This window comes from Eriocheir sinensis, chromosome 8, assembly GCF_024679095.1.
Source record: "Eriocheir sinensis breed Jianghai 21 chromosome 8, ASM2467909v1, whole genome shotgun sequence".
Taxonomy (NCBI): domain Eukaryota; kingdom Metazoa; phylum Arthropoda; class Malacostraca; order Decapoda; family Varunidae; genus Eriocheir; species Eriocheir sinensis.
The window spans coordinates 18,723,544-18,749,177 of NC_066516.1; the positions used below are offsets into that span (position 1 = coordinate 18,723,544).

General features: G+C 45.6%; 1 protein-coding gene across 8 annotated transcripts in view; it reads right to left on the minus strand.

Annotated features, from left to right (window-relative positions):
* LOC126995627 (ras-specific guanine nucleotide-releasing factor RalGPS1-like) overlaps nt 1-25,634 on the minus strand; it is a 131,416-nt gene that overhangs the window by 60,485 nt on the left and 45,297 nt on the right. For 2 of the 8 annotated variants that reach the window (XM_050855349.1, XM_050855350.1), the window contains one exon: nt 12,592-12,632. The exons of the other annotated variants lie outside the window; for them this stretch is intronic. In XM_050855349.1, the coding sequence (XP_050711306.1) occupies nt 12,592-12,611 (20 nt within the window). In that variant the 5' untranslated portion in view covers nt 12,612-12,632. The remainder of the gene's footprint in view (nt 1-12,591; nt 12,633-25,634) is intronic. 8 annotated transcript variants of the gene reach the window in all.

The following is a 25,634-nucleotide window of genomic DNA, read 5'->3' on the forward strand; positions in this document are numbered from 1 at the left end:
GTGTGTGAAAGGGAAGGCGTGAGAGGAAAACTTAAGTAATGGGTAAGGAAGGGAAGAAGGGAGGGAGAGAGGAAGGGAGGCAGGGCGTTGGCGAAGGACAGAGGAAGGGTAAACGTAAGAGAGTATGCGAGGGAGGTGGGAGGATAGGGAGAGGAAACAAGGGAAGGACAGACTCGAGTAGGATAAGGGAGACAGGACGCGAGGTAAGGGCGGAGGAATAAGTGTGTCTGTCTTCCTACCACCTGCTGTCTGTCTGCTTGCTGTTTATTCATTGCCTGTCTGTCCGTCTGTCTCTGCCTGTTACGCCTCGCCCACTATCCACGCCAAAGAACGAAGCAGAAAATAATTGAGAATATTCACAATTGCATACATAGATTTGAGTTTTTTTTTAATTTTTTTTTTTACCTTTTTTCTAGAGGAACCGCAACGTAATGTAATGACTGTAAAGGAATCGGGTCTACCAGTCACCATCATCCCTGCCACTATCATCATCATCATCAGCAATAAGAAGTGAGGAAGGGAGGAAGGAAAGAGGTGTTATTTGTTACTTGTCGAGTCTGTACCACCACCACCACCACCACCACCATTACTATCAACACCATCACCATCAGTATTACCGCCAACACCATCGCCACTATCAACCACCACCATACCCCCCGACCGCTCCTTCCACTACCACCCCCCTCCAACACCAACCACCATTACCATCCGCACCACCACTATCACAACCACCACCATCACCATCACGCCACCATCACCATCAAGCTGCCGCCGCTCACGCCATTTTTGCATCAATTATATATTTTTTTTCTTTCTTTCGTGGGTGTTGTCAGACGCAGAAAAAAAGACAAAGGAAGGAAGACGAAATGAAAAATAATGTCTGAGAAGATCATTAACATCCCATAATTATAAGTACAAGAAGAAGAAGATGAAGAAGAAACAGAAGAAGAGGAGGAGGAGAAGGGGAAGAAGAAAAAGAAGACAAAACAATGGGTGAAGGAAAGGAAGCCAGCCCCTTATCACTTCCATTTTTCCGCTTGATAATTGTATCTCGCAGTGAAGAAAAGGAAGACAAATGTTCAGAGTCAGTAGAAAAAGAATGAAGAAAAAGAAGAAAAGGGTTCAAAGAGACAGGAAAAAAGAAGATGCAGTGAAGAAAGGAAGAAGATAAGCGTCTAGAGAGGCAAAAGGTAGAGGAAGCAGTGAAGAAGTGGCAGAAAAAGGGAGAAAAAAATGCAGGAGGGGGAAGAGGAGGGAGAAGAAATGAGAAAAAGGAAGAAAAAAAATGGTACAGAGAGGTAGTAGTAAAAGCAATGAAGAAAATTAAAGAAGACAAAAGTAAATGGAGACAGGTAAAAAATGCAGGAGGGGGAAAAGGAGGAAGAAGAAGAAATGAGAAAAAGGAAGAAAAAGCCTGGTTCAGAGAGGTGGTATTCACAGCAATGAGGAAAATGAAAGACGACGAGAGTAAATGAAGACACGTGAGGCAGGATGTAAGAGGCAAGGATCGAGGCAGGGGGCAGGAGGCGAGGGCAAGGAATCAAAGAGGCAAGGGGCAGGGAGCAGGGGGGGAGGAAGTGAGGGCAGGGCGTGTGTATCCTGACCCTCCATGCTGCGGATTATTGGAAGGGCGGGAGGGTAATAATCCTGCCCTGGGAGCCCTCCATTTCCAGGTAACAGGTGTGAGTCAGCGAGGCAGGCAGGCGGGCGGGCAGACACACTAGACAGACAGACAAGACAGAAAACAGACAAGCAGACACACAGACGAAGACACACTAACATACAAAGACAGGCAGACAGACAGACGAACAGACAGACAGACACAGACAAGACAGAAAACAGACAAACAGACACACACAGAAAAAAACAGAGACATAGATAGGCAGATAGACAGACGAACAGACACACACACACACACACACACACACACACACACACACACACACACACACACACACAGAAAGACAGACAAGTAGAAACAGAAAGACAGACAGACAGACAGACAAGTAGATATATAGAGGGGGTAAGGAATCACAGACAAGAAGGTAAAAAAAAAGGTAGAAAAAGGCAGGTAGATAAGTGGGGTAAATGTGAAGGAATATAAGTGTGTAGATGGGTGGAACAGATGGAGAGGCAGGTAGGTAAATAAGTACTAGGTAGGTGGATAGGTAAACAGGAAGGAGTGCAGATAGGCAGATAGGAAGGTAGGTAGGTATAGAAAAACAGGTAGACGGCGAGGAGGGAGGAGAAACATGGCAGTCAGATCAGGGGGTGGGAAAAGGAGTAAGAGGAGGAGAGTAGGAGGGAGAGAAAATAAAATAACGAAGAGGTAGATAAAAAAAGGGATAAGAAAAAAAAAATGAAAAAAGGAGAAGATGAGGAGGGAGAAAGAAAAAAAATAATGAAGAGTTAGATAAAAAAAAAAAAAACACGGGGAGAAAAAAAAGAAAAAAAAATGGAAAAAGAGGAGGAGGACGTATTAAAAGAGTAAACCAATCTATACAGAACACAAAAGCATATTGTAACCAAGAATGGAAAAGGCAATGGTGGAGGAGGAGGAAGAGGAGGAGGAGGTGGAAAGAAAATCAATCTACAAAACACAAAAGCATAATGTAACCCGCAGTTCTTCTCCTCCTCCTCCTCCTCCTCCTCCTCCACCCACACGTCTCCCTTTACTAAGAAAACCCAAATAATGCAGTCTTAACAAGGGGAGGGGAGAGAAGAGAGAGAGAGAGAGAGAGAGAGAGAGAAAGAGAGAGGGAGAGAGGGGGGCGACAGAGAGAGAGAGAGAGAGAAAGAGAGAGAGAGAGAGAGAGAGAGAGAGAGAGAGAGAGAGAGAGAGAGAGAGAGAGAGAGAGAGAGAGAGAGAGAGAGAGAGAGAGAGAGAGAGAGAGAGAGAGAGGAGAGGTGAAGGAACTGCCGGCGTGCTTGAAAAGGGGAGGGGAGGGGAGGAGAGGGAGAGAGAAAGGAGAGGAGGGGGTGACATGCGGGTAAGAGGATTGTGATGGTGGTAGAGGGGGAGGTTCAGAAGGGGAGGTATAGAAAAGAAAGGAAAATGGGGGAAGAGGAGGGGAGAAGCTATAAGACAGGAAAATTAGGAGATGGAGAAGAGGTGAAGGGGTGGAGGGGTATGCCGGACGAGGGGAAAATGAAGGGAGGGAAGGGAGGAAAGGGGTAAGGGTGGAAAGGGGTGGAAGGGGAGGAGGAGATATAAGCCGGGGATATTAAGAGATGCAGGAGTGGGGAGGGGGTGAAGGGGTATGCTAGACGAGGGAAAAGGGAGGGGAAGAGGAAGAGGAAGGGGAAGAGGAGAAGTGGTAGGGGAAAGGGAGGGGAAAACTTATGACGCGGGGAAATTAGGAGATGCAGAAATGGGGAGGGGGTGGTGGGATATGCTAGACGAGGGAAAAGGGAGGGGAAGAGGAAGGGGAGGAAGGGGAAGGGGAGGAAGGAGAAGAAAGGGAAGGTGAGGAAGGGGAAGAGGGGGAAGGGGAGGGAAAAGTTATATGACGGGGAAATTAAAGAGATGCAGAGGTGGGGAGGGGGTGGAGAGGGGAAAGGGAGGGGAGGGGAAGAGGAAGGGGGAGGGGAGGGGAGGGAGGGGAGAACATTCTGCAGTGATAAACTACACGACACTGATCGATACGGTTCACTGCATTCTGTGTGTGTGTGTGTGTGTGTGTGTGTGTGTGTGTGTGTGTGTGTGTGTACAGCCCCCTCTCCCTCCCCTCTCTTCATCGACTTGATGTGTCTCTTCTTCCACTTCAAGACGCCACTCCTCCTCCTCCTCCTCCTCCTGCAACTGCACTTCACGACCAAGAGGAAGGGGAGGAGGAGGCGGAGAGGAGAGGAGGAGGAGGAGAGGGGCGGTGACGAAGATGACAAGGACTGTACGAGGAGGAGGAGGACGAGGACGAGGAAGAGGACGAAGAGGACAAAGAGGGAAGCAACGACGAGTGATCATAACTCCAAGGATGATGATGATGATGATGATGAGGAGGAGGAGGAGGAGGAGGAGTAGGAAAGGCGGGAGGGAGGGAGGAGGAGGAAGGAGAGAGGTTAGGAGGTTAGGGGTGTGGTAGTATAACACAGGAGGAAGAGGAGGAGGAGGAGGAAGAGGAAGAGGAAGAGGAGGAGAAGGAGGTTACCTTACGTCCTCTGGGTGAACTTTAGTCTTTGGCAAGGTCATGGCGAACGTAATTAGGTTATTATGAGAGATGAGGAGGAAAGGGGGAGGGAGAGGAGGAGAGGGGAAGGGAAGAGAGGGGAAGGGAAGGAAGGGGAAGAGAGGAGAGAAGGGAAGGATGTTTGCAGTGAGGGGAAAAACCGGGGATAGAAGGGAGGGGTAGGTAAAGGACAGAAGGAAGGGGGAGAGAAAAAAAATGAAAAGGAAGGGGAGTTAAGAGAAGGGTGGGAGGAGAAACAGGGATAGTGAGGGGAAAGAAAGGAGGGGAAAGGAGGGAAATAAGAAATGTGAAGGGGAAAAAAGGGAGAGAGGGAGAGGAGAGAAAGGCAGGAAGGAGAGGGAAAAGGAAAGTGGAATAAAAAATAAAAGAAAAGAAAGAATGGAAGTGGTGAGGAGAGAAAGGGAAGGAGAAAAAAGTGTCAATAGAGAAAGAAGAAAGGGGGAAGGGAAAGGAGGAAACAGAAGAGAGGGAAACGAATGGAGCAGAAAGAGGAGAAAAAAGAAAACAAGGAGAAAAAGAAAAAGAAAAAGCTTGCCAAAGAAAATGAGGAGGCGGAAGAACGTATTAAGAAAAGAGAAGAAAGGAGTAGAAAAAACAAGAAAGAATCAATAGAAGGGAAGACAAAGGAGTGAAGGAAAGAAAACAAAAGGGGAGACGGAGGACAAAGTGAGCAGCAAAGATAAAGGGAAGACAAGAAGAGAAAAAGAAGAAAGGAAAATAGATGAAGAGGGGAAGAAGGAGAGGGAGGTGGAGGTAAAACAATGGGAAGAAGAAGAAGAGGAGGAGGTGGAAGAGGAGGAGGAGAGGAGAACAAAAGATGGGAAGGGAAGAGGAGGAGGAGAGGAGAACAAAAGATGGGAAGGGAAGAGGAGGAGGAGAGGGGAAGGGAAGAGGAGGAGGAGAGAGGAACAAAAGATGGGGAGGGGAAGGGAAGAGGAGGAGGAGAGGGGAACAGAAGATGGGGAAGGGAAGGGAAGAGGAGGAGGAGAGGGAGGAGTTACCTAACACAACGAAAACAACAACTAACTGTTATCTCTTTCAACAGCTGTTTTGGGGGCGAGGGAGGAGGAGGAGGAGGAGGAGGAGGAGGGATAAAAGAATGAAGTAAGAAAAGTGATGTAACTGAAAACAAGGAAAAGACAAGAGATGGAAGAAGAGAGAAAGGAAAAGAAAGGAGAGGTGGAAGGAGGAGTGGAGGAGGGATGAGGAGAAAAGAAAGAGGATAAAAGGGAAAGGAAGGAAGACAAGTGAAAAGAATAAAGAAAATTAACGAAAGATGAAAGAAAGACGTAGAAACTAGAAGGGACAAAAACAAACAAGAGGAGGAGGAGGAGGAAACCTGAAGTGATTGGAGTCTTAAAAAAATCAATATGCAGTTTACCGCAAGTTTACGTAAAATTTTGATGAAAAAAAGTTTTGAGGAAAATTAATATGATGCTTCATGAAAAGGAGGAGGACGAAGAGGAGGAGGAGGAATATGTAAGCGATAACAAACACCAGATCTGTTAGTCTATGAGAACATTCGCCAAACAACTGGTAATGGTTATATACACGGCGGAGGAGGAGGAGGAGGAGGAGGAAGGGGAGAAGATATTGGCAAGGTAGGGTGGTGGCGGGAGGAAAGGAAGGGAGAAAGGGAACGGAAGAGAAGGGAAGGGAAGGATAGACAATATTGGATGAGAGAGAGAGAGAGAGAGAGAGAGAGAGAGAGAGAGACGGCACAAGTCTGAGAGGCGCCGCCCCCATTGTCGCCCTCCTTCTCCTCCTACTCTTCCTCCCTCCTCCTCCTCCCTGCGCTGGGGTGAAGAGGTGAAGAGGTGAGGTGCCCGTCTGTCTGTCTGTCTCCCTGAGAGATCGTACAATATTGCATTCTCTCTCTCTCTCTCTCTCTCGGCAGGGTGGGAAGGTGCCTGTCTAATACGTTGGCAAAGATAGACTTATGTAATATATTGTTTCCTCTCTCTCTCTCTCTCTCTCTCTCTCTCTCTCTCCCTTACACACACACACACACACACACACACACACACACACCGCTCCGGTAGCTCAAACACCACTCCGGTAGCTCAATCGGCTAGACTCTATAGAGCGCCGCGCTGCAAGGCTTCACGGCCAAACAGGCGGCGGTTCGAGCCCCGTTCAGGCCGGATTCTTTCCGTTGACTAGGAGTGGTTATTGTCTCCCCTTGAGCAAGGGGGATGGGGTGTGTGGTGTGTGAGGTCCTGGCAGTACACAGAGATCGACGATAATGAGCATGCACTTGCTAGTGTCGGGAGGGTACCTGCCGGCGAAGGCGAGTCCAACTCGTGATCAGGCCGTGGTGAATTACAAACACACACACACACACACACACACATACACACACACACACACACACACACCGGAACAACCATAAGTAAAATCAATTAAAGAGTCAGAAAACAAAACCAAGGAGGACTTGAATCCCTTTTATTGGCCGCGCGCGCGCGCGCGCGCGAGAGAGAGAGAGAAAGAGAGAGAGAGAGAGAGAGAGAGAGAGAGAGAGAGAGAGAGAGACGCGTGTAGAGGGTCACATAAGGGGACGGACGTGTCGAGAGCGGCGTTCACGGATGCAGGTGAGGGCAGGTACACGAATAATAATCTCACTTTTTTTCCCTCTTAATTCCGCCTGCAAGGAGTCGTAATTGAGGAGTGTCTGCGGGGCGGGTGTGGACGTGCTTGGAGGCTGACTGTGGTGAGGTGAGTGGTGGTGGTGATATGGTGTGGTTTATTTAGTGGTGTGGTGTGGTGTATACGTGCTTGGAGGGGGATTGTGGTGAGGCGAGTGGTGCTTGGTAGTGTGGTGGTGATATGGTGTAGATTGTTTGGTGGTGTGGTGGGGTTGGGTTGGATGCAGAACGCTGTGTTGTAGTGTGGTTCAGAGAGGTGTGGTGTAGTGAAATGTGGTGTGGTGTAGCGTGGTGTAATGTATAAGTGTGGTGTTGTGAGGTTAAGAAATGTGATGAAGTGTAGTGTGGCGTAGTGTGACGTGATGCATAAATGTGGTGTAGTGTGGTTCAAAGCGGTGTGGTGTAGTGTGGTGCGGTGTGGTATAGTGAGGCATAGTGTAGTGTAGTGAAGTGTAGTGTAGTGTAGTGTGACGTGATGCATAAATGTGGTGTAGTGTGGTTAAAGCGGTGTGGTGTAGTGTGGTGTGGTGTGGTATAGTGAGGCATAGTGTAGTGTAGTGTAGTGTAGTGTGGTGTAGTGTGGTGTGATGTGATGAATCTTAAAGCAGCCCGTCAGTCAACCAGGTGAGTCATGTCAGCCACGTCACTTTAATTTAAAACTGTGTGCTGAGATTTTTTTTTTTTTTTTAGTTGGTTGCTCTTTCCAGGTATATCTTTATTTATGTTTTGTTAATATACTTTTTCTTTATTCTTCTTCACGTTTGTACGCATTAAACAAAATAACATGTGCAAAATAACTTAGTATCGCTGGAGAAAAAAAAATATGATGTGTACTCTTTATTTTTTTTACAGCAAAGGAGACAGTTCAAGAGCTTAAAAAAATAATGGAAAAAAAAAAAAAAAAAAAGCCCGCTACTTACTGCCCCTAAAAAGATTAGAGAGGAGTGACCGAAAGAAAAGTCAATTTCGGGAGGAATGGTGTCCTGATAAAAGGCAACAAAATAAATCACATGTATTTTGGCCAGTAGAATGAAATAACCTTAAAAAAAAAAAAAAAAAATAAATAAATAAATAAAAAAAAAATAAAAAAAAAAAAAATCCCCGTGATGGACAGCTGCACGACACTTTAGGTCGCATTACTAAACATTTCGTCGCCCAAGTACACATTTTTGATAAGGCATTCGTAGGAGTTTTGGGCATTTCCAGTAGTAGTTTTATGGCCCTGGTGGTAGTTTGACCCTTCTTCTGTACCGTGAGCCTAAAGAAACACTCATTAGAACCCGATTGATCCCCTCTTTGACCTTTAGAAACAGCTGATGTGAGAACCGAAAGTGTCTTATAATCCCGCCCTAAGAGGCAAGGCAGTGAAAGCAATCAGTGAGCCGACGACGGTCTGGCGCGACTCGTTACGTGCGCCAATCATGCTGAAGCCGCGGGTCTTTGGGCGAGGAATGTGGGCTTCGCGTAAGTCTTGCCACAATCTCCGCCCCGCACGCACGAACACACGGAAACGCCGTATTCATGCTCCCCAAACACCCTGAAATTCGACCTACATATCGCGAGAACATGAATTTACTTCGCCCTCCCACATAAGGCGGCGGTCGTCATGACTCAGCCGGGCAGTCAAGAGCTTGTCACTTCAGTCCGACACTCAGCCAGCCGGACAGACAGGACGGCAGGTGAGTGGGTAGGTTTGTGGGTAGGTAGGTAGGAAGGTAGGTAAGTATGTACGTAGGTAGAAAGGAAGTAGGTAGGTAGGTAGCAGGACAGGGAGGTAGAGAAACAAAAAGCCAATCACAGTTTTAGACACCCAACAAGCCCGCCAGCAGTCAGTCAGCCAGACACTCACATAGATACTCAGCCAGCCAGTCAGATACTCAGCAAGCCAGCCAGTCAGATATTCCGCCAGCCAGTCAGTCAGATACTCAACAAGTCACCCAGTCAGATATTCCGACAGCCAGTCAGTCAGATACTCAACAAGCCAGCCAGTCAAATATTCCGCCAGCCAGTCAGTCAGATACTCAGCAAGCCAGCCAGTCAGATATTCCGCCAGCCAGTCAGTCAGATACACAACAAGCCAGCCAGTCAAATATTCCGCCAGCCAGCCAGTCAGATACTCAACAAACCAGTCAGACAGATATTCCGCCAGCCAGACACTCAGCCACCCGACTCCACGCTCGCAGAGGTTCCGCTAAGGGAATCAAGCTGTTATTATGAAAGGTCAAGGACGGTCTGCGGCTGCAACATTAGCGACAGACGCTCAGTAAAGCCGTCACTCACGGAAACACTCTCCCTTAACCACAGCCCTGCTTTCCACCTCCAAGGGGCGGCTCATATTATGCTAGGTCAAGGTCGCTGTGTGCCTGCAGTGTAACCAAGAGACGCTGAGTGAAGATTGATCCCTTGCAAGCATTACCCTGTACAGCCCCTCTGTCCCTCCACTTCTATGATCCTCCGTAGTGTCTCGTCCTCTTTCTACTCCTCTCATTGCTTTCACTTTTATTTTCTCTTCCTCAGCGTGTCAAGTGTTTGGGGGTTTATAGTATCCGCGCTCCTACCTCTCTACCAACGTTGCTAGATTGTCGTACTCAGCCGCTTATATTTCCCGACTTCCTACCCCAAAACTGCTTTCTGGGTTCCAATAAAGAAACTCATTTGTAGTTATCGTTAAAAGAGTTAGATCGTGATGTTTCTTGGCAATAGTTATGCGGCGCTGAGACGCAACGTGCTACCTGATTCGTCTCTTATAATAATAGTAACACACTCCCCGTAGACTCAACCCTGGTCACAGCCTCCTTTCCGCTTTCCTTTACGTAGATGAGGCGAGACAATTATGTAAGGCCAGTCGTCTGGTTGTAACACTATACCGACAAGCGCTCAGCAATGCCTTTTCAATACACTCCCTATAGTCATCCTCAGACGCCTTCTTTATCTATAGACTGGAACTAACCCTCGCCATAGCCATTTCTTCAACGACTCCATTCCCAGTATGCCACACCAGCTGACCAACCGCCTTCACACCAACGGAATCAACTCTTGTCATTTTCTTTCTTTCTACCTTTAAGTGGTGCACGACAGTCTCCTTCCTCGCCTCGTGTCACAGCAGCAGAAGCCAGAACCAGCAGCCGCCCCAGCACGAGTCAAAGGAAGCAGGCCATTAAGAGGATAGGATCGGCCGGTGTACACGCACCTGGTCTAAATACTCGGCTCGGGGCTCCCGCACGAACCACTTGTCTGTCCTTTGTGGCGCCCTTAAGAGCTGGCCGGCGGGTTGGGTCTTTATGGGGCAGTGTAAGGGTTTGTTGAAGGATACCAGCGATCTTTGGGGAGTTCAGAGTTCACAATACAGGCAGACTGATCAGATGTAGTAGTCTGTAATGGTTAGCTTCTTGTATTCAGTTTTCCTTTATTTTGTTTGTATATTATGTAAAGTGCCTCTATTATTTCTTGTTTTTCGTATTTGGTGGAGAGTAATTTTGAAAGACGTTAGTTATGTTTTTATCTGGATGAAGTTTTGATTTGGGTTTGTTATTGTTTTAATTGTTTTAGTATACTGTTTTATACTGTCTTATATATATATTTTCTCTCTCTCTCTCTCTCTCTCTCTCTCTCTCTCTCTCTCTCTCAGTAACCGCAAATCCCAGTCGGAGCACACACGGAAATAACAGAAGGGCCCCAGGAATGCATCAGCTTCCCCCGCCCCCCCTAGCGGTACACCACCATCAGAGAGAGAGAGAGAGAGAGAGAGAGAGAGAGAGAGAGAGAGAGCAGGGGTGGGAAGGGGGGAACACACACCATTACTGCATCCTCACGGTCCACACCACAAGTCTTGACAGGAAACCACGAAAATTTGAGTGAAAGAAAAAGAAAGAGAAAAAAAGGAAGAAAAAAATCGAATGAATGAGACGAAGAACGAAATACAGGAGGATAGATACAGACAGACTTAAACAGACAGACGCCTATACAGAAAGAAAAAAAAGTATGAGTGAGATGGAAAGGAAATAAGTAGGGACAGACAGGACAAACAGACACAGACAGACACAGACAGACGCTCATATGGAAAGGAAATAAAAGTGAGACGAGAAAGAAATATAGAAGAGACAGAAAGGACAAACAGACTAACAAACAGACACATAACGAAAAGCAATAACAGTGAGACAAGAAGGAAAGCGGGAAGAGGCAGGAAGAAAAAAATAAAAAAATAAATTAAAAAAGAAAAGGAAAACTGAAGTAGGGGGGGAAAATAATGGCGTCCTTGACATTTGAGGTTTATTGATGAAGATATGAAAGGAGTGCGCCCCCCCTACCCCCCCTCCATCTACATCCGCTCCCTTACTATCCCGTCCCTTCCCCTTCTACACACTCCGTCTTCTTCACGCCCCCTTCCCATTTCTCCTTGACATTTGAGATATATTAATGAAGAAGGTAATGGAGAACCCCCCCACACTCCCCCTCCCCCTCCCCTTCCTCTTTCCCTCCTATCTCCCTCCCCTTCCTCTTTCCCTCCTATCTCCATCCCCTTCTTTTTTCCTTCCTATCTCCATCCCCTTCGTCTCCATCTTCTTCCCCTCTTCCCACATGATTCATCCCCTTCTCCTCCTCTCTCTGCAATCCCTTTCACCCCCTCCTCTATCCACTACATCTTCTTCCCTCCCCCTTCTTCCTAGAACTCTTCCCCCTCCTTCCACTATTTTTTCCAACTTCCTCCACGCGTTCCTCTCCCAGCCTCCTTTACATGATTTTTTTCCACTTGAGATGATATTGAAAAGAGAGGAGAGGTGAGGAGGGGAGAGAAGGGAGGGGATGTGGAGGGGAGGGGAGCGGAGGAGAGAAGGCAAGGGAAGATAAGAAGGAAGTGAAAGGAAAATATGGAGGATAGGAATTTAAGCCACAGGAAAGAAGACGGATGGAGGAGGGAAGAGATATCTGAGGAGGAAATGCAATGGAATGGAAGGGAAGGGAAGGGAAGGGAAGGGAAGGGAAGGGAAGGGAAGGGAAGGGACATGAAAGGAAAGGGAAGATATGTGAGTGAGGCTTTGGGCAGAACCGCCTAGACGACCCTTACTCCTTACTACGACCATCTGACGGCGACTACTACGACCACAACGGCACTACATACGACCCCCCCACAACCACCACTACCACGACACCCCCCTCCACTGATACCACCACCCCTCCACCAACACCAAAACCGCTACTAACCATTATACCACCACCATCACCACCACCACAACAACAACAAAAACAACAACCACAACAACTACTACAGTCACCACCACCACAATAACACAACGTCCTCCCCTGCTAACTCCACCTTTTCCACCTTCCTTTCCCATCTCCACCCTCCTCCCCCTTTCCCTCCCTTCTCCAACTTGCTATCTTATCCGCACACGTCCAAGGATTTCCGGCACACACACACACACACGTTGATAAAGGTCACACACGCCCACGCAGCATCAGTCATTCAGTCACGAGGCATTCCACAGCATCACGAGGTTAGTTCAAGATACGACTCATGCTTCCTGACCTTTATTTTTTATCAAGAGTATACCAAGAAGACATCCCTCCCTTCCTTCCCCCCTCTTGACCCCCCCTTCCTCACTTATCCTCTTGCCCCTCCCTCCCTCCCTCTTGGCTTCCGACCCCGTAAGCATCTCCTCGTAAAGGTCAATGTGAAGTTCAGGAGAAGACGATGCAAGAGGTCAAGAGAACAAACAGGGTAGGTCATGTCAGGTTAAGTGATGTGAAGTCATGCTTACCTATCCACGACAATCTTCATCACCTCAGGACGCCAACTCACCTGTAATGAAACAAAAAAAGTAGTTAGACTCAGTAATAATAATAATAATAATAATAATAATAATAATTTTGTAGTAGTAGGTCTCAATAACAAAAAAACAACACGGTTAAGGTTATAATTGGCAAAGGGAGAGGGAGGAGAAAGGAGGAATGGGGAAGAAGAAAGGGGAGAAGAGAAGAAAGAGGGAAGAGAGGAGGAATGGGGAAGAAGGAAAGGGAGGATATATAAGTGACTGGAAGAGACGGGAGCGAGAAGGGTCAGGACGAAGGGAAGGAAGGAAAGGGAAGGGAAAGGAAAGGGTTAATATGTGGGTAGTAAGTGTAGGAATGGTGTGAGAGATGAGATGGAAGGGGAGCCAAAGAAATGGGAGAAAAGGGAAGGGGATAACATCGCGCCAACACACACACACACACACACACACGGAGCAGGGTCGCGGGTCGCCTTACACAAACAGCGATCAATCACGACATTATTATGCGGGGTAATGTTCCTCTTCCTGCCTCATTCCACCTCTCCTCGCGCCCCCCTTACCCCATCCCTCCCTTGGTGATGGCTGAACCTAGTCTAACCTAACCTAGCCTAACCTAACCTAGCCTAACCTAACGTAACCTATCCTACCCTACCCTACCCTAACCTAGCATAACCTAACCTAACCTATTCAGTCTATCCTTTAACCAATCAGCCAGCCAACCAGAATTCTAGTCAGCCAATCAATCAACGAGTTACTAACCCCTATAAAACTATCAATCCATCCAGTCATCTCAGTCAATTAGCTTATCAAAGTAGTAGTAGTAGTAGTAGTAGTGGTAGTAGTAGTGGTAGTAGTAGTGGTAGTAGTGGTAGTAGTAGTGGTAGTAGTAGTAGTAGTAGTAGTAAGACTGAAATTGTAGGATTTTCTTGTTAAGTGAATAATACAGATGTGTGTGTGTGTGTGTGTGTGTGTGTGTGTGTGTGTGTGTGTGTGAGTGTGTGTGTGTGTGTGTGTGTTTGCCTTTCCATTAACTCGAGGAATGCATGCGGAAGATACGACGAAGCGAGAGGAATGTGTGCAAGGCAAGGAAAGGAGAGAACATGGAGATAAAAGAAAATAAAGAAGAGAGGAGAAAACGAAGGAAGGAAGGGAAAGAAAGAAAGGAAGAAAGAAATGCATATCTGACACAACACCTTCAGAAAACAAAGACGAAAACAATCTATACCAACAAACAATATTATAACGACCACCACCACTCCAGGTCACGGTAACATCAGGTATATCCGCACCCACACACAGGTCACCCACCACCACCAGTACGGCGCCTCAAATAACTACTGCAACTTCGACCACTGCCCCGCCCCGCCCCGCCCCGCCTCTCGTGACCGTCTGCAGCTGGTCACGTCACGGTCCAGCGGCTTGGCGTGTGCGTGTGTCCCTCTCGTCGTCTGGGTGTGTGTCTGGTGCCTTCGCGACCTGGCTGGCGAGGTGTGCGAAGGGGAAGAGGTGAGGGGAAGGTGGAGGGGAAGGTGGAGGATTGAGGGTCTGGCGAGAGCAACGACCCGACCTTCCTTCCGTGCTTGCTTTCTTTCTTCCTTCCTCTCTTCCTTCCTACTTGACAAGGCACTTTCTTTCTTTGTTTCTGTATTTATTTGTTTTTGTCTTTCCTAACTCTTTCCTTTTTCCCTTATTAATTTTCATGTCTTCCTTCAATTTTTTTTTTCATAACTTATTCTTACATTTTTTTTTCCCTTCCTTCCGTCTTTCTTTCTTCGCTCCTTCTTTTCTTTGTTCTTTCTGTCTCCCTTTCCCTCCTCTTATTTCCTTCATTTCTTCCTACTTTCCTACTTTCTTTCCTTTATTCATTTTTCTTTACTTCATTCATTTTTCCTTCTACACTAAATCATTCTTATTCCCTTTATCATTTTATATACTTATTTTTTTCTTTCCTTCCTTCCATATTTCTTTCTTCCCTCCTTTTTTATACTTTCTCTCTTTCCATCCTTTCTCTTCATTCTTTCTGCACCCCTTCTTTTCTTTCTCTCTTCCCTTCCCTCCCTTCTTCCTTTCTTTCCTTACTTCCATCCTCACATAACCACCCCATTTTCTTCTTCACCACCAATGACGCAAGTATTACCATGTCAAAATAAATAATAGTACCCCCTGAATTATAGAGTAAGAGAACGTCGCCTTGGCACGGGGTTCATACGTTTATTATTTATATATGAGGCGGCGACGAGGTGACGGGGCAAACAGTGACTCACCCACTTCAGGAAAAGCCGGTCATGGAGATAAGGGAGGGAGTGGAAAGGAATAGGGGGGATGGGAATGAATGGGAAGGCAAGGGAGAGGGAAAGATATGCAGGAGAGTAGAGGGGTAGGCACTTAAAGATAGGAAATGAAAAGGGAAGGGGAAGGCCAGGAGGGGTTGTTTGGCAGGGGAGGGGAATGATAGGAAGGGTTGTATGACATGGGAAAGGAAGGATAGGAAGGGATGTCTGGCGAAGGAGGAGATGACAGGCATATATAGAAATAAAATGGGGGAAGAAAAGTATAGGAAGAAGGGAAAGGCAGTGAATGGGAGGGCATGGATAAGGAGGAAGGGGAGGGATAGAGAAATGAAAGAAGAGAGGACATGGAAAGGAAGCGGAGGAATAGGTTAAAGGGAGGAATAGAGAAAATGAGTGAGCAGGTGAGAGGCAGTGGACGAAGGAAGGAAAGAGGAAGAGAAAGCACAGGAGGGAAGGAGAGAAAGTGGTGAGGGTACAGGGAGGGAAGAGGGGAGGGAGGGGTGGGTGGGGTGGGGGTGATCATGCTCCTTGGCAAGAATGACAAGGGTGACTATCAAGCCCCCGTGACACACTGCGGGATGTAAACACGTGTACAAACAATACCGCGGTAGGGTGTTAGGGTGAGGCCTCGGACTTCGCTCTCCCTCCCTCCCACCCTCCCTTGCCTTCTCTTCCTCCCTGCCTTTCTTATTGCTCTCTGCTTTCACTCCTCTTTGCTTTCATCTCTTTCTCCCTTCCTTCATCTTTTCCCTCTCCTCTGCTTCCCTTCCTTTCCTTATTTCTGCTGTGCTTCATTCTCTTCCTTCTTTCACCTTTTCCTTTTCTTCTGTTTTTGTCATTTTTCTCTGTTTCTTCCTTTCTTTTTTTCTACTGTGCTTCCTTTCTTTCTTCTTCTTTATTTTCCTTTCTTTTCTTCTACTGTGTTTCCTTCCTTCCCTTCCTTTCTTTCTTCTTCTTTATTTTCCTTTCTTCTACTGTGCTTCCTTCCTTCCCTCCCTTTCTTTCTTCTTCTTTATTTTCCTTTATTTTCTTCTACTGTGTTCCTTTCTTACCTTCCTTTCTTTCTTCTTCTTTATTTTCTTTCTACTCTCCTGTCAGTTTCTCTTCTCCCCTTCCTTTCCTTTCTTTTCTTCTACTGTGCTTTCTTCCCTTCCTTTCTACATCTTTCCCTTCTACATACTCTGCGGTCACTGTCTGCTCCCCTTCATTTTCTTATTTCTACTGCGTTTCTTTCCCTTCCTTCCTTTCTCGTTCCCTTCTACTCTGCTATGACTTTTCTCTGTTTCTCTTCCTCTACTTCCTTCTACCATGATTCCTTCCCTTCCTTCCTTCACCTTCTCCTGTTATTATCTTTATCTCCTTTCTTTCCCTTCTTTATCTTTTCCTTCTATTCTGCACTTGTCGCTTTTCTCTGCTTCCCTTCTTTTCCTTCCTTCCTTCTTTGCTGTCATTTTTGTTTTCCTGTTTTCCTTCCTTCTTTCACCTTTCTTTGTTTTCTCCCATCTCCCTTGTTTTCATCCTTCGTTGTCTTCCTTCATTCTTATTACTAACTATTTTACTTATTCGGTCTTTATTCTTTCACCTTCCTTCACCTTTCTTCTTACCCTCTTTTGTTTTTGCACTTCCTCGCCTTCCTTCCTTCTAATCGCTATCTGTCTCCCGTTCTTTCTGTTTTCCTTCCTCCTTTCACCTCCCTTTCCTTGCTTTCTCTTTAATTTAACTTTTTCTCAGTTTCTCTCTCCTTTCCTTTCTTCCTCTGCTTTTTCCCTTCCTTTCACTTCCCTTTCCTTGCTCTGCCTCTCGAATTTAACTTTTTTCTCAATTTCTCTCTCCTTTCCTCTCTTCCTCTGCTTTTTCCCTTCCTTTCACTTCCCTTTCCTTCCTCTCGCCCTTCTTCCACAATGTTTTCACCCTCCCCCTCTTGCGGGCTCTCTGTCTTTACGCTTCCCACTTTCTTTCCTTCCTTTCTTCCTCCCTGCTTGCTTCTATCCTCCCCTTTCTCCTTTGTTTCCTTCCTCGCTCTCCTTACTCTTCTTCCCCCTCCTTGTTATTATAGTTCCTTCATTCCTTACTTCTGATACTTTCTTCATGCATTCGCTCTCCTTCGTTTCCTTCTTCACATCCTTTATATCTACCACTTAGTATTCATTCTTTGTCACTCTCCCTCCTTTCTTCCTTCCTCCCTCCTTCCCTCCAGCCTTCTCTCTGACGTATTTGCCGCACCACTCCCCCTTCCTCCCTTTCCTCCTCCTCCTCCTTCTCTTCCTCCTCCTCCCCTATGATTGGGTGGGGCGTTGCGTGGTGAGGCTCAGGAAGAGAGAGAGAGAGAGAGAGAGAGAGAGAGAGAGAGAGAGAGAGAGAGAGAGAGAGAGAGAGAGAATGTGTTACCGAGGCGACACACACACACACGCACACACACTCAATCACTCACTCTCTCACACACACACACACACACACACACACACACACACACACACACACACACACACACACACACACACACACACACACGTTTTATCAGTCTCGCGTTTTAAGTTTCCTGGGGAGATGATGCGACGAAAGGAAGAGAAGTCTGAGCCGAGCCGTTTGGGTACAAACACAAAAAAAGTCAAGAAAAAAAAGAAAAAAAAAATGCAGGAGTGGATATGATCAAAATGTGTGTGTGTGTGTGTGTGTGTGTGTGTGTGTGTGTGTGTGTGTGTGTGAGAGAGAGAGAGAGAGAGAGAGAGAGAGAGAGAGAGAGAGAGAGGGGGGGGGAGGTGGTCGCCATAACAACGGCCCGCCAGCCATGCAGAACGCCACGCCCATCACTATCGCTACACACACACACACACACACACACACACACACACACACACACACACACAGAAAGGCTGATGAAGACCATAATATCAAACAATATGCATTAACAGGAAATGATACAAAGAGTGAACAAGTTGATAAAACTAAATAATAATAATAATAATAATAATGATGATGATGATGATGATGATGAGAAGAAGAAAAAAAAGAAAAGAAGAAGAAAAGGAGAGAAAGAGGAAGAAGAAAAGGAAGAAGATGAAGAAGAGTAAAAGTTAAAAGTTAAATAAGAAATATTAGAAGAAAATACAACAACAACAACAACAATAATAATAACAATAATAATAACAACAACATACACAACAAACAATCACAAAACACTCATCTTATCCCTACTTCCTTAACCTCTATCCATGACCACAGCCAGCCCTAGCACGTCCGATAAGGAACGCTGAAGTCTAAACGGTGCCAAGGTCGCCGCGAACAAGACCCTCCAATGCCGTATAAATATGTAATGTTGTGGTGTGAGTGGTGACGCGATACGCTGAGTCGTATTATATTTCGCCGCCCAAGAACACACATTTGACAAGGCTTTCGTAGGAGTTGTGAGTATTTCCAGGGGTAGTTTTGATACGCTGAGTCGTATTATAAGATATTTCGCCGCCCAAGAACACACATTTGACAAGGCTTTCGTAGGAGTTGTGAGTATTTCCAGGGGTAGTTTTATGACCCTGGTGGTAGTGTGACCCTTCCTCTGTACCGTGAACCTGAAGAAACACTCATTAGAATCCGACTGACCCCCTCTTTGACCTTTAGAAATAGCTGATGTAAGAAGCGCGTGTCTTATAATACCAGCCGCTGAGTCCTGAACCTCGCCGTGCAGTCCTCGCCTCCTCAACCCACGGCTACCCATCAAGCGAGAGGCCATCCACTCACTTATTTATTTACCTGGAAGAGTTACTTAATATTCGTCTACTGGCTATCCACATAACTGACCATCCATATTATATTTTTTTTTAACTAAGAGTTCTTCCACTTTTCTCATTTATTTACCTCACAATTCAGTTAGTAAATATTTGTCTACTGGTTATCTACATTAAAGACCATCCACATGTTATTTTTTTAACGAAGAGTCCATCCACTTAACTCATATTTATCTCACACTTCACGCTTACTTAATACTTGTCTACCTTTTATCTGCATCAAAAGCCATCCACCTTATAGTCTTTGCGTTATGTGTATTTGCACTAAAAATAAAAGTGAAAGACAAGCTCTGTAATCACTATAATCTCTTCATGTATAAATGCGTCCAAGATGCGATTTGAACCCTCTACGAGTCTACGGCAAATAATAGGAGTCAAGTAACATCTATTCTCGGCGTTGCGTACAGCTGCGAGGAAAATAGAAGCGTAAGACAATCTCTCGACTCATTACCGCAAAGGTCGAGTCTGGCGATATGATATTCTTTGCAGAACGTATAGCGGCGTCAAAAATAGAAGCGTAGGAGTCAATCTCTAAAAACAACTACTGCAAAGGTTGAGTCAGGCGACGATATATTCTTGTATTGCGTATACCAGCGGCAAAAATAAACCCTAAGATGAGCTTTGAACCCACTATGGCAGAGGTTAAGAGTCGAGGGGCATCTATTCTTAACTTTATGTATATTTGCTTCGAACAGAGAAGTAGTGTAAGGTGAGCTTCATAACCGTTACAGCAAGTGAAGGTCATGAAAGAGGCGACATTTATTATCTTCGTGTATATCACCCTATCAGAGAATGCGTACAAATATACTCATAACCTTGTACATATAGTAATCCTGAGTCTGAAACAAGTGAAATAAAAGATTAAAACAAATATACTCATAACCTTGTACATATAGTAACCCTGAGTCTGAAACAAGTGAAATAAAAGATTAAAACAAATATACGCATAACCTTGTACGTATAGTAACCCTGAGTCTGAAACAAGTGAAATAAAATATAAACCAACGCTGGAATAGTCAGAGGCAAAGGTCAGGAGATAAGTGACATTACATGATTCGATTTCCATGAACTTCGCTTTGAAACAGGAGTGCGTGACCGCGGGGCGTAGATCTAGTTTGTTAACATCCGCTTCATCACGGCGCGCTGACTGACACGGGAGCCCGGGGGAGCGCCGCCGTCGCCAACACAACTAACCGCGTCAAGAAACATTGTATTGCCCAAAGCGGTGAAATTAATGGTCGTGATACCGTGACTAAAATATACACAAAGCTATCAAGGAAGAATGACCCCCAGGACTACACCAACACACGGATGCAAGAGATGGGAGTGGGGGAGGAAGGAAGGATAGAAGGGATAAGGGAAATGAAGGAAAACAAAGAGGGTGGGGACGAGACTAAAGAACGAATAGAGGGGAAAAAAGGAGAACGGGGCGAAGTAATAATGGACAAGGGGGAGAGCAAAAACAAAGGGAGGGAAGTGGATACGTGAGAAAAGAAGTAATAATAAAGGACGGGGAGTGCAGAAACAAAGGGAGGGAAGTGGATACGTGAGAAAAGAAGTAATAATAAAGGACGGGGAGTGCAGAAACAAAGGGAGGGAAGTGGATACGTGAGAAAAGAAGTAATAATAAAGGACGGGGAATGCAGAAACAAAGGGAGGGAAGTGGATACGTGAGAAAAGAAGTAATAATAAAGGACGGGGAGTGCAGAAACAAAGGGAGGGAAGTGGATACGTGAGAAAAGAAGTAATAATAAAGGACGGGGAGTGCAGAAACAAAGGGAGGGAAGTGGATACGTGAGAAAAGAAGTAATAATAAAGGACGGGGAGTGCAGAAACAAAGGGAGGGAAGTGGATACGTGAGAAAAGAAGTAATAATAAAGGACGGGGAGTGCAGAAACAAAGGGAGGGAAGTGGATACGTGAGAAAAGAAGTAATAATAAAGGACGGGGAGTGCAGAAACAAAGGGAGGGAAGTGCATACGTGAGAAAAGAAGTAGTAAAGGAAGGGAAGGAGAAAAACAGAGGGAGATAATTAGAAATGGAGTATATAAAGAAACAAAAGGAGGAGAAGGAGGAAAAACAGTAAGGGAAGAAGATAAATAATGATGGAGAAAAGGAAGGAAAGAGGGAGGGAGAAGAGGAATATGAACGGAGTGACAAAATGAGGCAAAAACATCCCAACCAACCAACAACGACGACAAAGAAAAAGCCAACCACAGAAAGCAGGATGGACGACAAGGAGGGAGACAAAGGGATACGAATAAGGAAAGACGGACGAAGAGACAAATAATTAAGGTAACAGGCAACAAAAACAACAAAAGGTGACCAGAGAAAGATCCGGAAAGCAAATATGGAAGGCAAGGAAGGAGACAAAGGAATACAAATAAGGCGAGACGGACAAGAAGACCAACTATAATTAAGGTAACAGGCAAAACACACCTCCCCTATTTCCATAACAATAAACAAATAAATAAATAAAGAACCTTTCCCATTGATCAGTCTACATTGTTAGCCCTATTCGAACGTGTTGACCCTCGGCACACTCACACCCCAGACAGGCAGACACAGGCAGGCAGACACACAGGGATTGAGGTCGCGTGAATAAATGAATGAAGCGATGAATAACAGTCTATCGATAACACACACGCAAACTATTCACCTCAGGCACGCAGGCAGGGGAAGAGGAGGGAGAGGAAGGGAGGATAAGTGACTGCAGAGAAGGGGGACGGGATGGGACAAGGAGAATGGGATACGAAGGAACAACACGAATGGAAGGGAACGGAGGGGATGAGATAGGAAACGATTGGAACAAGGAAAATGGGATAAGGAGGGACGGTAAGTGTGTAACAGGAATGGGAATGGGATGGGAATGGAAGGTAGGTAGTGTAAGGAATAAGGAAGGCGAGGGGAGGAGGGAGGAAGGCAGAGAGGGGGGAAAGGCAAAAGGAAGGGGTGAGGGGAGGAACACAGAAGGGAGGCAGACGGGTGGTGGTGAGGGGACCCAGGCAAAGGAGAGGGAGGGGGGTGGCAAGCAAGCAAAGGGGAGGGGCGGCCTTGGTCTGGAGCACGCGGGTCGACACACACACAAGGCTGCGGCGGCAAGAATTTAGGCCAATCAATGAGCAGCTGATAAAACACCTGTCGCGCCGATACTGCACCCCTCCCCACCCCGGCCCCGCCCCCATGATCCCCCGACCCCACCCCGGCCCTACCTCCAGCACCACAGTCTTCCTCTTCTTCGTTTCCTTCTCCTCTTTCTTCTTGTTCCTGTTCTTGTTGTTTGTTGTTCTTTTCCCTTCTACTTTTTTCTTCTTTATAATCTTTTCTTCTTCTTTTTCTTTTTCTTCTTCTCTTACTACCCCAACGACCCTTCCCCAACTCCACAGGTATACTCCCCCACTAACCCAACACCACCCTCTCCCTCCTATACCCTACCAAACCTTTCCCGCCCAAGACATCACCCTCTCCCTTCCTCCCTTCCCTTCCAACCCTCCCTGACGCAGCCCCACCCCTCTTTCCTCTCCACCCTCCCTCCCCTTCGTCACCAAACCATGATAGCACCCACAGAGGAAATACACACCCACCCACAAGCACACTCACCCACATACAAACCCACACACTCACACCTCGCCCTCACACACGCACACAAAGGCACTGAGGATGTAAGGTGGGGAAGGGGGGGGGGGATACAAAGCAATTAGGGCCAGGTAATGAGGCCAATAAACTGAGGTGGTAATTATAAAGACCTGCAAATACAAATGAGATGGCAGACTTTGAGCGTTCGCCTTACGAGGAACTTGCTTATTATACCTCATGCCGAGTCAAAATGGGGGATTGCTATTAAAAGATGCGGAGTATAATGAGGTGGAAGATTACGGGAGTGTGTGTATTTTGGGTGCCTTGCGAATGTGTATGTATAATTATTTCCGGCAGGTGTGAAGGATATATAACGGTATGCTACACTTCCTCACGAAATTAACGATAAAAGGACAAAAACAATCGGAACAAGAAAAGTAAAACAGAAGAAAAAGAAGAAAAGTAAAACAGAGGAAAAAGAAGAAAAGAAGAGAAAAAGAAACAAGCGAAGTAAAAGAAAACAGAAGAAAACAGAAGAAAAAAAAATGAAGTCGAACAAAAAGAAAAAAAAAATCAAATACAAAATGTCAAAGAAAAAATATGAAAACAGAACAATAACAAGTGAAATAAAAAAAAATCAAGAAAGAATGATTAGATAAAATACAAGAAATCGAATAAAAACTACAAAAGTGAAAAAAAAAAAAAAAGAACAAGGTAATGAAGAATACACACACTATAACAAGGAAGCCACTTTTTTTTACCCCCAATGCCGCGCGGCCCGGTAAAAGAAGTCTATGTATATTAGTGCGTGCGGTAGAGGCTGATCCTTGGTATTAACGTGTTTGGTGGTCGGGGAGCCTTCGTAAGACTCTCACGGCCTCGCTCAGAATACAGGCCGCTGCAGACACCATGACACCACGGCCGCTGCAGACACCATGACACCTCCACCACCACACTCTTCCTCTTCTTCTCTTTCTTCTTGTTCCTTGTTGTTTGTTGTTCTTCTTTTCCCTTCTACTTTTTTCTTCTTTATAATCTTTTCTTCTTTTTCTTTCTCTTCTTCTTTTACTTCTTCTTGTTTTTGTTTTTTGTCTTCCTCTTCTCACCTTTACTTTTTTTTCCTAATCTTCTTCTTCTTCTTATTATTATTATTATTTTACAGTTCATTCATATTTTTCAAGATTTTCTACACTTTCCATTTTCATTTTCGTTACCCTCTTCCTCTTCTCCTTTTCCTCCTGATTCTCTTCGCTTTATATTTTTCTCCATCTTCTTACTCTCCTCCTCCTCTTCCTCCTCATTATCATCATCATCATTCAACTCCTCCGTTTCCAAGCACTCCTTATTTTTGGTCTCTCCTTTACTTCCTCCTTTACCTGTTCACCTTTCCACGCTATCGTCACCTGGATACACCTGGCCAACTCCAATACACGGGAGGAGGAGGGGGGGGGAGACGGAAAGCATCGCAGAGGCAAGGATCCAATACTGCTTAAACTTGCAATCAATACCTCTATATTTAGCCATTTTATTGATTTTTGTTGTTGTTGTTGTTGTTGTTGTTGTTGTTGTTTACTCGTGTGAAAGCGAACGCAATGACTGAGTCACTTATTTTCTTGCGTGTAAAAAAAAATGGTTGCGATATTAATTAAACTTGTTAGTAATGGCAATCATCATCATCATCATCATCATCATTAATAAGTGTGTGTGTGTGTGTTTATGAGAGAGAGAGAGAGAGAGAGAGAGAGAGAGAGAGAGAGAGAGAGAGAGAGAGAGAGAGAGAGAGAGAGAGAGAGAGAGAGAGAGAGAGAGAGAGAGAGAGAGAGAGAGAGAGAGAGAGAGAGAGAGATCGGAGGGGGGGGGGGGGGGTTGAGAAGCAATGAATATTCAACACAAAACTCTAAGACAGACAGGAGGAGGAAGGAGAGGTGAGTGGAAGAGAGGGAGAGAGCAAAACTAAAGGGGAGAGAATGGGAAGAGGAGGAGGAGGAGGAGGAGGAGGAGGAGGAGGAGGAGGAGGAGGAGGAGGAGGAGAAGAAGAAGGAGAAGGAGGAGGAGGAGGCACCACAGTGTAACCAGCATCAACACAGCAGTGCCAAACTTACTACTCTGCTACCCTCCTCTTCCTCCTCCTCTTCATTCTCTTTTACCTCTCACACCCAGCCTCTCTCCCTGACACGCCTCCATTCATCTCTTTTATTCCCTCGTCTTTCCTTCCCCTTTTTTCACGCTTCCTTTCTTCTTTACCTAACCTCACCCTTTCTTTTTTAAACATTTACCCAACCTTCCCTTCTTCAACCTTTCCCTTCTCGCTTATGTTCCTTTTCCTTCCTTTATCTTCTCTTCTTCCCATTCACTCCTCTTCTGTTCCCTTTCATTCAATTCCTTCCCTTCATTTGAGTTAACCTTCCTACCACTCCTCTCTTCCTTCCCTTTCTTTCCTTTCCTATCCTTATCCTGTCCATTCTTTATTTCCTTTCCTTTCCTTTCCTATCCATTCTCTTCCCTACCCTTCCCTAACTTAAGCTACCCTACTCCATCATACGCATAGACCTTCCTATCCAATCTCTTCTCTTTCTTCACTCTCCTTTTCTTCCCTTCCCTTCAATTCTCTATATTTGGTGTCAGCAAGCTCGTTAGTGGCCCTGAACTAATATATACAGTCCCGTTCAGAAAGGTTAAAAGAAGACGAGGAGAAAGACAAAAAGGTAAATAAATGTGGCCCGACGGAGGAGGACAAAAATTAAGACGCTGGTGGAGTAAAAAAAAAAAATAAAAAAAAATCAACAGAGGACGAGAATGAAGACGCTAGTTGGTAAGAATGTTCCCTCAAAGACTGAGAAGAAAGCGTGAAATAAAAAACGGCGAAAAGAAAGACACGTTGGTAAAGAAGAGAAGAAAAAGGGCACGGGAATAGAAAAAGAGCAAGAATATGAATACTAACGAGAGAGAGAGAGAGAGAGAGAGAGAGAGAGAGAGAGAGAGAGAGAGAGAGAGAGAGAGAGAGAGAGAGAGAGAGAGAGAGAGAGAGAGAGAGAGAGAGAGAGAGAACAAGAGGGCTGACTGTTGAATGAGGTCATGAACATAAGAAAGAAGAGGAAAAGAGGGAAGAGGAGGACACAAAGGAAGAACAAACAACAGCAGACCTGCTGGTCCTTACGAGGCTGTATGTACATACGGAGGAGGAGGAGGAGGAGCATTAATGATTCACAACAAGGAGTCACACGAGAGCCACACAAACACACACACGCACACACACAAGCTGAAATGTCATGAGGCACTGAGCTTAGACGAAGACATACATACATACATACGACATACAACATACATACACACATACATACATACATATATAAACAGAGACCAAAAGACGAACCGACAACACA